Source organism: Oratosquilla oratoria, chromosome 17 (genome assembly GCF_046742065.1).
Source record: "Oratosquilla oratoria isolate Oo_2021 chromosome 17, ASM4674206v1, whole genome shotgun sequence".
Taxonomy (NCBI): Eukaryota; Metazoa; Arthropoda; class Malacostraca; order Stomatopoda; family Squillidae; genus Oratosquilla; species Oratosquilla oratoria.
The window spans coordinates 262,690-279,418 of NC_134793.1; the positions used below are offsets into that span (position 1 = coordinate 262,690).

Genomic DNA, 16,729 nt, shown 5'->3' on the forward strand with positions numbered 1-16,729 from the left:
CAAGTGGGAACACTTGTTGGCTGTATTCTTCTCCCCCACCACAAGGTTTTGGCAAAATGAGAAAAAGAATATTCAGAGAACTGGTACAGGACAGTAACAAGAGTAGCTGGACAGCATAACAGAGGGACAGTTGCAGTATAATAAAGTATCATCATTTCTCTATGAAGAGAGATTTCTTCTACCACAGACAAAGTATGGCTTTGGTACATAGGGGTGCCCCATATAGACCCTAAAGTATCAGCTGCATTCTACTCAGCAGCTTTTAACCCTACAATAACATGCAGCCAGTACTCCAGGCTGGGTAATTGAGAAAAATACTCATGGCCAATCTGTCTATCTTTATACCAAGAGCTTTTTCTCCCTTATAAGGGAGGTGGCTTGCATCCACCACCCTTTCCCCCCTTTTATCTTAGATCCTCATGGATGATGGGTCATCCCTGTATTCCACCTGCTGCCCTGGGTCAAAAGCAAATTACACACTTGCCTCGATACTACGCAACACTTCCAAAGCCTGGGTCCACCATAAATGCTTTTAAACACAAATGCATACATATACTAAGGGCTTTTACCCCTTTACAAAAATCAGGACATGCTGCAATAAGATATCCAAACCTACATCCAAAAATACCATGTAGAGTCACAAATAAAATGTACACTAAAAAATACCTGCATACCAAAGGACCTTTCCCCCCTTTATATATGGGGAATGGCCAAGTCAAAGCATACAGCCACCCAACTCCCATCCAAAACCTAATGATCACCTCTTGCATCTTAGTATGTTATGGATAATGGGTCATTCCTGTTCCCTGGGGGGTAGGTTTTTCCTATTATGAATCACATTTCAAGGCCTTGCAACAAAAAGCTTCTTTCTCCTCATAAAGGAAGTAGCCAGCTAAGGTATGCACCCACACCCCCTCCCACCCATCATCACCCATTTGTTTCCTTTTCATCTTAACTCAATGTGGATGAAAGACCATCCCTGTCCCCCCCAGCCATCACCCATTTGTTTCCCCAATATCTTAGTCCCTTGTGTATGAAGGGCCAACCCTGCCGCACACCCACTGCCCAGGTCAGAAGCCAGATATAGCACATCCACAGCAGGGTCTGATAGCCTAAGCTGGTTTATTCTCACTGCTTCATTTATATGGTGACCCTCCCTACTCATACATAAATAGGGAAAACAAGGAGAAATCCCTTCAGGAAGCACCAATTTATTGTCCATTCACAACTCTATTCACTCTTTCCTCCTCCCTTCCCTGTTCAACAGACATTTCCCTCTTTCTCAACTCCCCCCTCACACCATCCATCAATCTCATTTTCAATCTTCCCCTAATTTCATAGTTAAAAAAAAAAAAACATACAAAGACATGTGACAGCTAAAAACAACTTATCAACTACAACTTCCAACCTACCTGAATATAAGTTATTTAAGATATGAAGTAGAGAAATACTACCCATATCTACATTGTTACTTCACCTGACTGTGCTGTGGGCACATTAGACAATCATGATGTTGCTGTCTTGGTGTATTTACCTAGCTAGCCGTATTATACAGGAAAGGGAGCTATGCTCGTAGTGTCTTTGTATTCTTCAGCATCTAGTTTATTCTTAAATTCTTGTATGGTTTTTGCACACACTGTTGTTTCATCTTGTTTGTTCCGGACATCCACCACACTGGAAAACTTTTTTTTTTTTTCTCCAGATCTCTTCTATAACTATCCTTTTTGAGTTTCATGTCCTCTTGTTTTTCTTTTATCCCACTTTAATAAATCTTCTCTGTCAAAGACTTCCATGCCTTTCATGATTCTGTAAATGGCCAATAGATCTCCTCTTTCTCTTCTTTGTTCCCGTTTAGACAATCTTTGTTCGTATGTCAATTTTGAAAGTGTTGGGGCCATCTTTGTTATTGCTCTTTGGATTCTTTCCAATTTATGTTCTCTTTTGTATTGGGTGTCTATAGTGTCACAGCATACTCCAATCTTGGTCTTATCAGTGTGACTAAATTTTTTTTTACCATTATTTCATCCAAGTAAAAGCCACCTTTATTGATCTTAGTAAATTGTAGGTTTCTCCAACTATTTTGAATATATGTTTGTCTGGTGACATGTCTTTGTTGATAATTACTCCTAGATCCTTTTCAGAGCTAACTTCCTTTACTTCCTTTGTACCGAATTTATATTGTCCTGATATTCTTTAATTTACTTTTTCCAAACTCTATTATTCTATATTTCTTGATGTTGAAGTTCACTTCCCACTTTTGGCTCCATTCCCAGACTTTGTCCAGGTCTCTGTAGTGATTCACAGTCTTTCTGTACTTACTTTCTTTAGTAGTTTTGCATCGTCTGCAAAGAAGTTCATATAACATTCTACACCTTCATCCATGTCATTTATATATATATATACATACGTATACCAAAGGCTTTTTTCCCTTATAAGGGAGGTAGCAAAAAAACAAAGGCATAAAAACCACTCCCACCCATTCCATCACTATCACACTCCACTCCTCTCCACCCTCTTATCTTGGCTCCTCCTGGGTGACGATTCATCCCTACAACTTACCCACCGCCCTGGGTCAGAAGCAGTCACAAGACATAGCACATCCACACCTAGGCCACTTTATTAACTCGGCAACCCCCCCCCCCCCACACACACACACACTCTCTGTCACCTCATGCAGAAAAGGAGAAGACAGGGAAAAAATCCCTTTGGGCTGCATTAAATTATCTCTCACACATACTCCCTCACCCCCTGTCCTCCACCTACTCCACCTCATGCATCACAGCATCATCCATATACAACTGTTCTCCATTCACCCCTATCTTGTGTCCTCTCCCATCCTTTCCCAAAGCTCCTTTTACCCCATCCATCTCATCCTAGGTCGTCCCCTCATGTTCACTCCTTCCGCTTCTGCCTTCCATACCTCTTTTACTAGTCTTTCTTCACTCATTCTCTCCATGTGTCCAAACCATCCCAATACTCTTTCATCAACCCCATCTCCCAACTCACTTTCCACCCCCATTCTCCCCCTCACCTCATTTCTCACTCTATCCAGCCTAGTAACCCCTATCATACTTCTCAAACACCTCATCTCAAAAACATTCAAACTCCTCTCTTCCGTTCCATGTTTCTGCCCCATACAGTGCTGTCTGGGGTATTGGCCTCTTGTTATTGTGGCAAAGTAGCATGCAGTTGATACTTTAGGGTCTATATGGGGCACCCCTACGAACCAGAGCCACACATCATTTTGTCTATGATAGAGGAAAACTCTGTTCATGGAGAAATGATGACACTTTTATACTACGACAGTCCCTCCGTTATGCTGTCCTCCAACCCCTTGTTGCTGTCCTGTACCATTTCTCTGAGTATTCCTTTTCTGTGATGGGGGAATTCCCTGTGGTGGGGGAAAAGAATACTGCCACCAAGTATTCCCACTTGGATCGTAAGAGGCGAGAAGAAAGGGACGGGGATTGGGACTAGGCATCCTTCTCCTTGTAGCCCCACAGGGGAAATTCCTAAAAGAAAAAGAGAAGGCATAAGAGGGGCTGGAAGTCCTCGGACCAGCACCCTAAGGTTTGGGTCTTTTAATGTGCGTGGATGTGGTACAGATGAGAGTAAAAGGGAAGAGGTAGGTAGTATGTTTGTGAGAAGAAAGATGGATGTGTTGGCTTTGAGTGAAACTAAGTTGAAAGGGAAGGGTGAGTGTAAGTTTGGGAGTGTAAGTGGGAGGTTATCAGGAGTGAAGAGAGGGCGAGGGAGGGAAGGGGTGGCTATTCTAGTAAGTGAAGAGATAGGTAAACGGGTAGTGGAGTGGAAGGAGGTTTCCTCAAGGATAATGTGGATGAAGGTGAAACTGGGAAAGGAGATGTGGGTCTTTGTAAGTGCATATGGGCCTGGCAGTGAGAAGAGTGTAGAAGAAAGGGAGGCCTTTTGGATAGATCTAAATGAGTGCATAGAGGATTTGGGAAGAAATGTCAATGTGATAGTACTGGGAGACCTTAATGCTAGGGTGGGAAATGGTCCAATCGATGGAGTGGTTGGGAAATGTGGAGTTCCAGGAAAGAATCGTAGTGGAGAGTTGATGGTGGAAATGTGTCTAGAGAGTTGATGATAGCAAATACAGTGTTTCGGAAGAAAGTCAAGCATAAGTACACATGGGAGAGGGTGGTGGAGGGAAGGGTGGTAGATAGAGCGCTAATGGATTATGTAGTGGTAAATAGGATTATGATAGGAAGAGTTAAGGATGTACATGTGCTAAGGGGAGAGGGTGGGGGAATATCAGATCATTTTTTGGTGGAAGGTAAGTTGAAAGTGGAGGATAGATGAAGAGGAAAGGGACAAAAGGTAGGGAGGTTCTTAGAGTGAACTCTTTGAATGAGAAGGAAAAGGAGAAGGAGTACGGAAAGAAGCTGAAGGAGGAGTGGGAGGGAGTAAAGGGTAGAGTAGAGCTGGGTGTGGAGGAGGAATGGGGATGGTTCAAGGAGGGAGTCATAAAGTGTGCAAGGATGGTGTGTGGAACAAGAAGGACAGGGGGAAATAGAAGAAAGGGTAGTGAATGGTGGGATGAGGAAACAAAGAAGGTTGCAGAAGAGAAGAAGCGAGCTTTCACAGATTGGTTACAAAATAGGATGAGGTAGTCATATGAGAGGTACAAAGAAAAGAAAAGAGAAGTAAAGCAAAAGGTAAAGGTTGCAAAGAGGAGAGCAGATGTGAAATGGGGTAGTTTGACAAAAATTTTGAAAGTAATAAAAAGATGTTTTGGAAAGAAATTAAGAGAGGAAGAGGAGGTGAATCAAGTAGAGAAGAAAAGGTAAAAGGTGCAGATGGAGAGATGATAATGGAAGAGAAGGCAGTAAGGGGAAGATGGGCAGAATATTTTAGGGAGTTGCTAAATGTGAAGGAGGATAGGGAAGGAAAGATTTCTGCAGTGGGAAGTGCGAAGAAAATGAGAGTGATGAATGAGGAGAATGGAGGAGAAATAAGGAAGGATGAGGTGAAGGCAGTTGTTAAGATGATGAAAGCAGGTAAGGCACCTGGTCTGGATGGATGCCATGCAGAATGTCTGAAAAAGGGAGGTACAGTGATGGTGGACTGGTTGGTGAGGTTAGTTAATGTTTGTTGGAGAGAGGGTAGAGTGCCGGAGGACTGGAGGAGTGCCTGTATAGTTCCTCTTTACAAGGGAAAAGGGGACAAGTGTGAATGTAGTAGTTTCAGAGGGATTAGCTTGTTGAGTGTAGTTGGGAAGGCTTATGGGAGGATCTTGATTGAGAGGATTAGGAGAGGAACAGGAGTAATTGGTGAGGAACAGTGTGGATTTAGGACAGGTAGAGGTTGTGTAGGTCAGATCTTTGTGGTAAGACAGATATGTGAGAAAGCTATAGGAAAGGGGAAGGATGTTTTTTGGGCTTTTATGGATTTGGAAAAGGCTTACGATAGGGTAGACAGAAAGGCACTGTGGGAGGTTATGCAGATATACGGGATAGGAGGAAAGCTTCTGGGAGCTGTCAAGAGTTTTTATGAGAGTAGTAGAGCTTGTGTCAGGATTGGAAATGGAGAGAGTGAGTGGTTCGAGGTAAAGGTGGGACTTCGTCAAGGATGCGTTATGTCGCCCTGGCTGTTCAACTTATACATGGATGGGGTGGTGCGAGAGGTAAATGCAAGGGTAGTGGGCAAAGGATTGGAGATGGTTAAAGAAAATGGAGAAAAGTGGGAGGTGAGCCAGCTGTTGTTTGCGGACGACACTGCGCTTGTGGCAGGATCGGAGGAGGGATTGAGGAAGTTGGTGGCAGAGTTTGGGAGAGTATGTGATAGAAGAAAGCTAAAGATAAATGTGGGTAAAAGTAAGGTGATGAGATGTACAAGGGGTGAAAGTGGCAGTAGACTGGAAGTGAGCATTAAGGGAGAGCGACTGGAGGAAGTGGATAGTTTTAGATACTTGGGTGCGAATGTGGCAGGGAAAGGTGGAGTGAAAGTGGAGGTAGAATGTAGATTGAGAGAATCGAGTAAATGCCTTGGTGGATTAAAGAGTGTAATGAGGAATAGACATTTGGGAATGGATGCTAAGAGGAGACTGTATGAAAGAGTGATTGTGCCAACAGCACTGTATGGGGCAGAAACATGGAACATAAGAGAAGAAGAGAGAAGGAGTTTGAATGGGTTTGAGATGAGGTGTCTGAGAAGTATGATGGGGGTTACTAGGCTAGATAGAGTGAGAAATGAGGAGGTGAGGAGGAGAACAGGGGTGGAAAAGGAGCTGGGAGATAGGGTTGATGAAAGAGTATTAGGATGGTTTGGACACATGGAAAGAATGAGTGAAGAAAGACTAGTAAAAGAGGTGTGGAAGGCAGATGTGGAGGGAGTGAACATGAGGGGATGTCCTAGGATGAGGTGGATGGATGGGGTGAAGGGGGCTTTGGGGAAGAGGGGAATGTCTGTTGAGGAAGGACGGGAGAGGACAGAAGACAGGGGTGAATGGAGAATGGTTGTATATGGATGATGTTGTGATTGCATGAGGTGGAATGGGCGGGTGGATGGGGGGTGAGGTAGTATGTGTGAGCAAAATTTGACGCAGCCCGAAGGGATTTCTCCCCGTCCTCTCATTTTATGCAATGGGGGGGATGGAGAGGGGGGGTCGCCGATTTAATGAAGCGGCCTTGCTGTGGATGTGCTGTGTCTTGCGACACCGCTTCTGACCCAGGGCAGTGGACAAGGTGCAGGGATGACCCGTCATTCAGGAGGTGCTAAGATAAGAGGGAGGGAGGAGGAGTGTGGAGTGTATTCAGGGATGGAATGGGTGGGAATGATTTTGTGCCTTTTTCTTTTTGGCTACCCCCCTTGTAAGGGGGAAGGAGCCTTGGTATATGTATGTATGTATGTACAGTGCTGTCAGCACAACCACTCCTTCATACAACATACAACCTACTAAGGTCAATGAAAGTGGCATTTGAATACTTGGATGAAGAAATGATAAAAAAAATATTAGTCACATTGATTAGACCAAAACAGGAATATGCAGCAACACTATGGACACCCAATACTAAAAAGAATTTAAGGAAACTAGAAAGAATACAGAGAGCAACAACAAAGTTGGCACCAGCTCTTTCCAAATTAACATACAAAGATTATCGAAATTAGAACTACCAACACTAGAGCAAAGAAGAGAAAGAGGTGATCTACTGACTATAGAATCATGAAAGGAATGGAAATCCTTGACAGAAAAGATTTACTAAAAAATGAAAATGGAAAAACAAGAGGTCATGAAAAGAAACTCAAAAAGGACAATAGAAGAGATAGGAAAAAGAATAGCTTCCCACACAGAATGCTTGATATATGGAATAACTTAGATAAAAAAACAGTGTGTGTAAATACTATTCACGATTTTAAGAAAAAACTTGCTGAAAGATACAAAGACGGGTCACCATGAGCATAGCTCCCTTCCCATATAATACAACTAGGTAAATACAATCTCCTCTTAGCATCCATTCCCAAATGTCTATTTCTCATTACACTTTTTAGTCCACCAAGGCATTTACTCACTTCTCTCAATCTACATTCTACTTTCACCTCCCTCCTCCCTTTCCTGCCACATTTGCACCCAAGTATCTAAAACTATCCACTTGTTCTAGTCTCTCTCCCTTAATACTCACTTCCAGTCGCTCCCACTTTCTCCCCTTGTACATCTCATCACCTTATTTTTGCCCACATTTATTTTCAGCTTTCTTCTTTCACACACATTCTCAAACTCTGTCACTAACTTCCTCAATCCCTCTTCTGATCCTGCTACAAGGGGAGTGTCGTACACAAACAACAGCTGGCTTATCTCCCACTTTTCTCCATTTTCTTTAACCATCTCCAATCCCTGGCCCACTACCCTTGCATTTACCTCTCTCACCACCCCATCCACAAATAAATTGAACTGCCAGGGCAACATAACACATCCCTGATGAAGTCCCACCTTTACCTCAAACCACTCTCTCCATTCCTAATTCTAACACAAGCTCTACTACTCTCATAAAAACTCTTGACAGCTCCTAAAAGCTTTCCTCCTATCCCATATATCTACAATACCTCCCACAGTGCCTTCCTGTCTACCCTGTCATAAGTCTTTTCTGAATCCATAAAAGCCCAAAAAACATCCTTACCTTTTCCTATAGCTTTCTCACATATCTGTCTTATCACAAAAATCTGATCTACGCAACTTCTACATGTCCTAAATCCACACTGTTCCTCACCAATTACTCCTTCTGTTCCTCTCCTAATCTTCTCAATCAAGACCCTCCCATAATACTTCCCAACTACACTTAACAAACTGATCCCTCTGAAACTACTACACTCACACTTGTAAAATGGAACTATACAGGCACTCCTTTAGTCCTCCGGCACTCTACCCTCTCTTAAACAAACATTAAATAACCTCACCAGCCAGTCCACCATCACTGTACCTCCCTTTTTTAGACATTCCACATGACATCCATCCAACCCAGGTGCCTTACCTGCTCTCATCATTTTAACAACTGCCTTCACCTCATCTTTCCTTATTTCTCCTCCATTTTCCTCACTCATCAGTCATTTTCTTAGTACTTCCCACTGCAGCTACCTTTCCCTCCCTATCCTCCTTCACATTTAGCGACTACTCTGCCCATCTTCCTCTTACTGCCTTCTCTTCTATTATCATCTCTCCATCTGCACCTTTTACCTTTTCTTCTCTACTTGATTCACCTCCTCTTCCTCTTAATTTCTTTCCAAAACATCTTTTTATTACTTTCAATAATTTCACTCATACTATTACCCCATTTCACATCTGTTCTCCTCTGACTCCTTTATGTTATGCTTTATTCTCTTTTTCTTTGTACCTCTCATATGATTCCCTCATCCTATTTTGTAACCAATCTGTGAAAGCTTGCTTCTTCTCTTCTACAACCTTCTTTGCTTCCTCATCCCACCACTCACTACCCTTCTATTTCCTCCTGTCCTCCTTGTTCCACACACCATCTTTGCACACCTTGTGACTCCCTCCTTGAATCATCCACATTCCTCCTCCACTCCTAGTTCTACTCTATCCTTCACTCCCTCCCACTCTTTTATCTTCTTGTACTCCTCCTTTTCTTCCTTATTTAAGCAGTTCACTTTAAGCACCTCCCTACCTTTCGTCATTTTCCTCTTTCTCCATCCTTCGTTCTCAACTTACCTTCCACAAGAAAATGATCTGATATTCCCCCACTCTCCCCCCTTAGAATATGTACATCTTTAACTCTTCATACTATACTATTTACCACTACATAGTCCATTAATGCTCTATCTACCACCGTTCCATCCACCACCCTCTCCCATGTGTACTTATGCTTGACTTTCTTCCTAAACACTGTAATTGCTATCAACTCTCTAGACACATCTCCACTATGATTCTTTCTTGAAACTCCACACTCCCCAATCACTCCATCTATTAGTTCATTCCCTACCCTAGCATTAAGGTCTCCCAATACCATAACATTGATGTTTCTCCTTAATCTATCCTCCACTCTCAACTTCCCTTCCAAAAAATTATCTGATATTCCCCAACTCTCTCCCCATAGAACATGTACATCCAAAAACTCTTCTGGTTACCACTATATAGTCCATTAAGGCCCTATCTATCACCCTTCCATCCAACATCCTCTCCCATGTGTACTTATGCTTGACTTTCTTCCTAAATACTATATTTGCTATCATCAACTCTTTAGACACAGCTCCATCATCTCTTCACCACAATTCTTTCCTGAAACTCCACATTTCCCAACCATTCCATCTATTGGTTCATCCCCTACCCTAGCATTGAGATCTCCCAGTACCACTACATTGACATTTCTCCCTAAACCCTCTATACACTCATTTAAATCTATACAAAAAGCCTCCCTTTCCTCTACACTCCTCACTACTAGGCCCATATACACTTACGAAGACCCACATCTCCCTTCCCAGTTACACTTTCATCCACATTAACCATGAAGAAAACTTCCACTCCACCACATGCTTACCTATCTCTTCACTAACTAGTATAGCCACCCTTTCTCTCCCTTGTCCTCTCTTCACTTGTGACACCCTTCCAACTATGCTCCTAAACTCAATATTGCCCCTCCCTTTCAACTTCATTTCACTCAATGCCAACACATCCATTTTCTCACAAACATACTGCCTCTTATGTATTTGCTTTGTTTTAGGAATGTCCCCTTTGGGGCTACAGAGAGTAGGATGCCTGGTCTTGTCCCCATCCCATTTTTGTTGCCTTTTACAACTCAAGTGGGAACACTTGGTGGCAGTATTCTTTCTCCTCTACCACAAGGTTTGGCACAAAAGGAAATTAATATTCAGAGAAGTGGTACAGGACAGTATGAAGAGTGGGGGGACAGCATAATGGAGGGACAGTTGCAGTATAATAAAGTGGCATCATTTCTTCATAAAGATTTCCTCTATCACAGACAAAATGATGTTGTAGTTCTGGTTCATAAGGGGAGCCCCATATAGACCCTAAAGTATCAGCTGCATGCTACTGAGCAGCTTTTAACCCCACAATAACATGCAGCCACCCCAGATAGGGATAGATGAAATAGAAAATTTTCTCTCCATAGCTAAACCCCACTAATAGCCTGAACTCTACCTGCAGGTACATCTCTGAGGAGGTGGCAACAAGATCTTGGACCAGTTCCTCAAAATTTGCCACCTATTCATAGTAGGAGTTTTCAATTTGTTACAAAACTACTACTACTAGCTAGACACACAGAAACATCCCTACATTCACAGAATAAGCAATGAAATCATGAAAACAAATTGAACCCCACATATCTATAGGCTGTCAAGAACTAGTTTTTCATATAGATGCATCAACTCTTGGAACAGCTTAAATGACTCAGCCTGACTGCATCCTGTCCACTGCCCCCCCCCAAAAAAAAAGACTATAACTATGATAAATGGTAAATACAACAGAAGCAACTAGCCAATGGAACTTCCTCCAGGAGAAATCTAAGGGAGAACCATTACTAGAACCATTAGAAACAGGTTTTTGGTCCAAGAAAACCTAAGGAACACTTGAAGGCCAATTGTAAAAGAGTTACAGGCAGTTTTAAGGGTAAAGAAAATGACTAAGAATAAAAATTTGAACATCTTTATAACAAATATATAATTTACTATTCATAACTATATCAGCAAAATGGATATCATTACTCAACTATACATAAACTACTGTATACCTGAAATCTATATTATCAAAAATATATAAGACAACAGGAAATCATAGCACCTGGTAGATCAATATAAATTCTAAGTTAGCAAACATACATGTTAGATTATGACTACAAAATATACATTTATATGATAGCTGTGATATCCCTATACGGGATATCACATGCAGTCAAAATATAGCATGCATGGACATAAAAGGCAAATGTCTATTAATCAATGAATCCATTGTCCTTGTTCTCTCTTATAGGAAGGACCAACCATGGGTACCTGCACAAAGTGATCCTGTAAGAAGGATGCTGGAGAGAGTAACCTCCCTTCCATCCATCTTCAAATCCTGTCAACTTTCTCACTTCCATTTAAGATCTGACACTTTATCTTCAGACTGAGCCCAAGATTTTTCTTATTTATTACTGTTGGTATTTCCTCCACCTTTAAACACAAGGAGAGCTGACAAGTTGCAACTGCTTCCCTCCTTCAACTACTTTTAACTGGTGACACAGAAAGTCCCATGCTAATACACTGCAGACATCAGTCCAAGGTTTTCAAACAGAGATCTATGGGATAGCCTGAGGACCACTCCCAGCTGCTGTGGGGCATATTACCAGTTAGTGAAACTCAAAGTAACAGCAGATAGATTTCTTACAGGACATCTGTGGCCCCAGGAAATTGGTGATGGCCATTGATTCAGCCAGTAAGTCACTCAGTGATTTTTTTTTCTGTCTAGAAACAGTGAGTAAGCAGTGCAGTATATAGTGTTCAGTGTCATGTGTGGTAGTTGCATCCAAGGCAACTAGTGTCTGTTGTGCAATAATTAATAATATTACCACAAATATTATTTTTACATTTTTTTCTTAGCCTTTATCATGTACATAAAAAATGACTAAAAATAAAAAATAAAAGTAAAAAATACTACACTACTGTGCCTCTCATAGCTACATTTTTTTTTTTGTATTGTCTTTGATAAGTAGTAATTATTTGATAAGTTTTGAGTATTTGGAGTTCCATGTGACAGGAAAGGAAGTAGAGTTCGAGGTAAATTATAGATTGATAGAAGCAAGTAAACATCTTGAAAAATTGAAAAGTGTCATGAGAAATAGGCCTCTGGGGAATGGATTGTGCCAACAACACTTTAAGGAGCAGAGACTTGGAATTCAGAGATGTAGAAAATTAAAGTTTCAATGTGTTTGAGATGAAGTGTCTTAGAAGTATAGTAGGGGTTACAAGGTTGGATAGAGTGAGAAATGAGGAGAAGAGTGGGGATGCAAAGGGAGCTGGCCGATAGGGCTAATGAAAGATTATTGGGATGGTTTAGATACATAGAAATAATGAATGAAGAAATATTAGCAAAAGAGATGTGGAAGGCAGAGGTGAATGGAGTGAACACGTGGGGATAACCAAGGATGAGATGGATGGATAGGGTGAATGGGAGCATTGTGCAAGAAGGGAATGTCTGTTGAGCAAAAAAGAAGGCATGTGATGGGAGTGGGTGGAGAATTGCTGTGTATGGATGATATTGTGATGCAGCCTGAAGGGATTTTCTCTGTCTTCTCTATTGTCTATGTCTGCCATGCAAGGGAGAGGATGTGGGGTGGGGAAAAATGGTAGTGTGTGGATATTTTGATGCACCCCAAAGGGATTTCTTCATGTCATCTCTATTTTCTCCATGAGGGGACAGAGAGTGGGGGTTGCTGTGCAAGTAAGTGGCCTAGCTGTGGATGTGCTGTGTCTTGCTGCTTTGCTTATGATGTGGGCAGTGGGCACAAGACAGGGATGATTATTCACGAGAAGCTAAGATGAGAGGGAAACAAGGGTGGTGGATGGGAGTAGAATGGGTGTAAATGCCTGCATGCCTTTGGCTTGGTTACCTCCCTTATAAGGAGAAAGACAGAATAGATTATCTTTGATATGAATGATGATTACTGGTGGAGAGAAACTATCTAAATAATTTTGGTAGATATGACGAAGAAACACCTCTTAATACAATAAATCCTAAAACCAACTGGACACTGAATAATAGAATCCAAATAAAGCGGGAGAAGGCACCAATGCTGAATGCACTATAAAAACTTATTACAATTGTTACAACTCCAAGTAAATACACAAATCCTCCAAACAAAGCATGTGCAAACTTGACATTCTTCATCTTCACTACAGGTGATAACAATCTTGGGTACTTTGCAAAAGCCCCCATACTTAACTGGAAACAAGATAAAATGACTGTTATCAGTCCAATGAGCCCATGCCATGAAGTAAAATGAGGCTTGTCATTTATCATTTTGTTGGTATAAATGGCATAGAATCCAGCAATCTCCATTAATGCACCAAAACAAAGAAGCAACCAATGAGCCAAAATGCGTTTGTCTCTTGAAAATACTCCAAAGATGCTGTTCTTGCTCAGGACCAAGATGGCTTCTGTCATGCATACCGTAAACTGGAAAAGAAAAAGAACACCTTGTATTATAACAAAGGGGAAAAGACGTTATACACACTTAAATATATTGTGGCTCTGAATGCATAAGCTTAAAGTAGTAAATACCACAGGGATTTTTGTGACAAAAATGTGGCCACATCACTATTTTCTTTCCTGCAATAGAAAATCCAAGTCTACAGTGATTCTTCCTTTCAACATTTTTTCTCTAGATAGCTTTACTACTATTCTTACTTGCTTCCTTTATCAATCAATATGTTGCTCTGATTCTCTCTTGCAGGAGGACCAAGGTACCCCTACCCCCCCTAACAGAAAACTAACTATGGTCCCCAGTTTGGTCATGAAGTCACTTAGTAAAGAGATCTTTTACTATGGTCAAAAGTGAATGAAGTGCAGTATAGTATTATGCATTCTGTTTTCTGTGTTGCATCTTGGGGATGCTAGTATTGGGTGGTGACCTGAATGTTGGCATGTCACTCCTCTTTGTTCTGGGAGTGATTTCTCTGATGCATTGATTTCTGGAGGAATTTGGAGTATGGAATGTGATGCTCTGTTAAGGAAAGTTTTATTTGTAATGTGTGTGTGTGTGTGTACGAGTATGTATTTACCTAGTTGTAATATACAGGAGGGGAGCTATGCTCGTGGTGACCCGTCTTTGTATCTCTCCGCATCAAGTTTTATCTTAAAATCTTGTATAGTGTTTGCACATACTGTTTTGTTGTCTAATTTGTTCCATGTATTAATCACTCTGTGTGGGAAACAGTTCCTTTTCAAGTTTTTTCTATAATTATCTTTTTTCAGTTATTTCTGTCCTCTCGTTTTACCGTTGTCCCACACTAACAGGTCATTCCTGTCTAAAACTTCCATTCCTTTCATTATTCTGTAGATAGTCAGCAAATCTCCTCTTTCTCTTCTTTGTTCCAGAGTTGGTAGGTTCAATTTGGAGAGTCTTTGCTCATATGTTAGTTCGGCAAGAGTCGGTGCTAGTTTGGTTGTCGCTCTTTGTAATCTTTCTAGTTTCTTAATATTCTTTTTGGTACTGGATGTCCAAAGTGATGCTGCATACTCAAGTTTTGGTCTTATTAGTGTAGTTAGTATTTTCTTTATCATTTCTTCATCCATATAAGTAAATGCCACTTTGATTGACCTCAATAAATGGTAGGTTTCTCTGAATATTTTATTTATATGCTAATCTGGTTTCATGTCCTTTCCAATCATCACCTCAAGATCTTTTTCAGAGTTTGCTTTTTTTATTTTTTCTTCCCCAATTCTGTAATCTTTTGATATTCTGTTTTTACTCTTTCCAAATTCCATTATACTGCATTTCTTTATATTAAATTTCACTTCCCACTTTTGAGTCCAATTCCATATCGTGTCCAGATCTTGTTGCAATGAGTTGCAGTCCTCTTCTGTTTTTACCTTCTTAAATAATTTTGCATCATCTGCAAAAAAACTCATATAGCACTCCACGCCATCATTCATGTCATTAATGTATACGGCGAACATGATCGAGGCCAATACTGATCCTTGCGGGACACTGCTTTTTACTTCTTCCCAGTTGGAGAATTTTTCTCTAATTATAACTCTCATTTTCCTCCCAATCAGGAAGTCTTTCATCCATTCCAATAATTTTCCTCTGATGCCACCCTTTGACTCTATCTTATCTATTAGTCTCCTATGAGGTACCTTATCGAATGCCTTTTGCAGGTCCAGAAAAGCACAGTCCACCCATCCATCTCTTTCTTGTATTATGTCTACTAATCTTGAGTAAAAGCAGATTAGATTTGTTGTACATGATCTCCCTTGTCTGAATCCAAATTGATTTGGGTTCAGTATATATTTTTCTTCCAGGTATTTAACCCATCTGTTTTTGACAACGCTTTCACAAATTTTTGCTATTGTGCTTGTTAGTGAGACCGGTCTGTAGTTAGATGAATCTTCTTTATCACCTCCCTTATAAATTGGTACAATATTTGCCTTTTTCCAGTCCAATGGTACTTTTTCTTCTTTAAGTGAGGATTTAATTATATTATATATTTTGTCAGTTAATTCCTCCATACATTCCTTCAGTATCCAGTTTGCAATTCCGTCTGGGCCATGTGATTTTCTGACATCAAGGGTTTTAATTTGATCACCGATTTCTTTTTGTGTTACGTTTATTTCTTTCATTGCTGGGGATAATTCTCTCTCTCTATCTACACTGTTAGGCGAGTTTTCTATTGTGAATACTGATCTGAAGTGGTTGTTCATAATTTCAGCCATTTCCAGTTCTTCTGTATATTCTTTTTTATCTTGGCACAGTTTTTCTATTTCTTGTTTGTTTTTCACTGTATGGATGTATTGTGCAATGTTGGCTGTACACAAGTAGAATGTTGCTGAGGTCGTTTTTTGTTGTGTATGGGCTGTGTTTGTCTGATGTGAGAGGTTGGTGTATTTGAGGGCTCTTGCATATATTTGTATGTCCATCATTCTCATGCTTTGCTTTATGATGATGATTTTGTTTTTTGAGTGTAGATATTCTATTACTAATGTTTTGGCTCCACCAATTATTATTCTTATGGCTTTATTTTGTGTTGCTTATAGGCTGCTTTTGTTTATGAGTGTTGGAAACCATACTGTGGATGTTTATATACAATTACTAGTTTCTGCAATCTGAATCTTGTGCCAGTGACTGCTATGCTCAGCTTCTTGTTTGCCTTCACCGTGAGGTCTTTTGTGTATGGGGTGAATGTTATGTACATCAAATATATGTATTTAAGGATTTTTGGCTATTGCAAAAAGTTGACCATTAAGTCTGATTATTAGATGTTTCTCAGATTCATGAAGCTCAGGGGTAGACAGCATCACTAAAGACATCTGATGGAATGCATTCTGTTTTGAGTCATTTGTTCCTTACATTCTTTAATATCCAGTTTGAGATCCTGTCATGTCCTGAAGCTTTTGTCACATTTAACTGTGCTTGTTATGTGATGGGATGGATGAGTGGGATTGAGGGCCTTTGCACAAAACTGTGTGCCTATAATTTTCATGTGTTTCTCTATGGGGGGGATTTTTATTTCTGAGTGTAGATGTTTTATTAGAGTGACTTTA

At 40.7% G+C, this 16,729-nt stretch overlaps 1 protein-coding gene across 6 annotated transcripts in view; it reads right to left on the bottom strand.

Annotated features, from left to right (window-relative positions):
• Window positions 1–3,233: 3,233 nt before the first annotated feature.
• Window positions 3,234–16,729, bottom strand: part of LOC143034335 (putative transmembrane reductase CYB561D1) — a 31,205-nt gene continuing 17,709 nt past the window's right edge. For 5 of the 6 annotated variants that reach the window (XR_012967241.1, XR_012967242.1, XR_012967244.1 and 2 more), the window contains one exon: window positions 11,119–13,642. Coding sequence is in view for 1 of the 6 variants with exons in the window: in XM_076200268.1 (XP_076056383.1) it covers window positions 13,145–13,642 (498 nt within the window). In the remaining 5 variants the exon portion in view is untranslated. Of the gene's footprint in view, window positions 3,513–11,118; window positions 13,643–16,729 lie in introns of those variants that run through there. The other variant, XR_012967243.1, reaches the window with a different exon arrangement.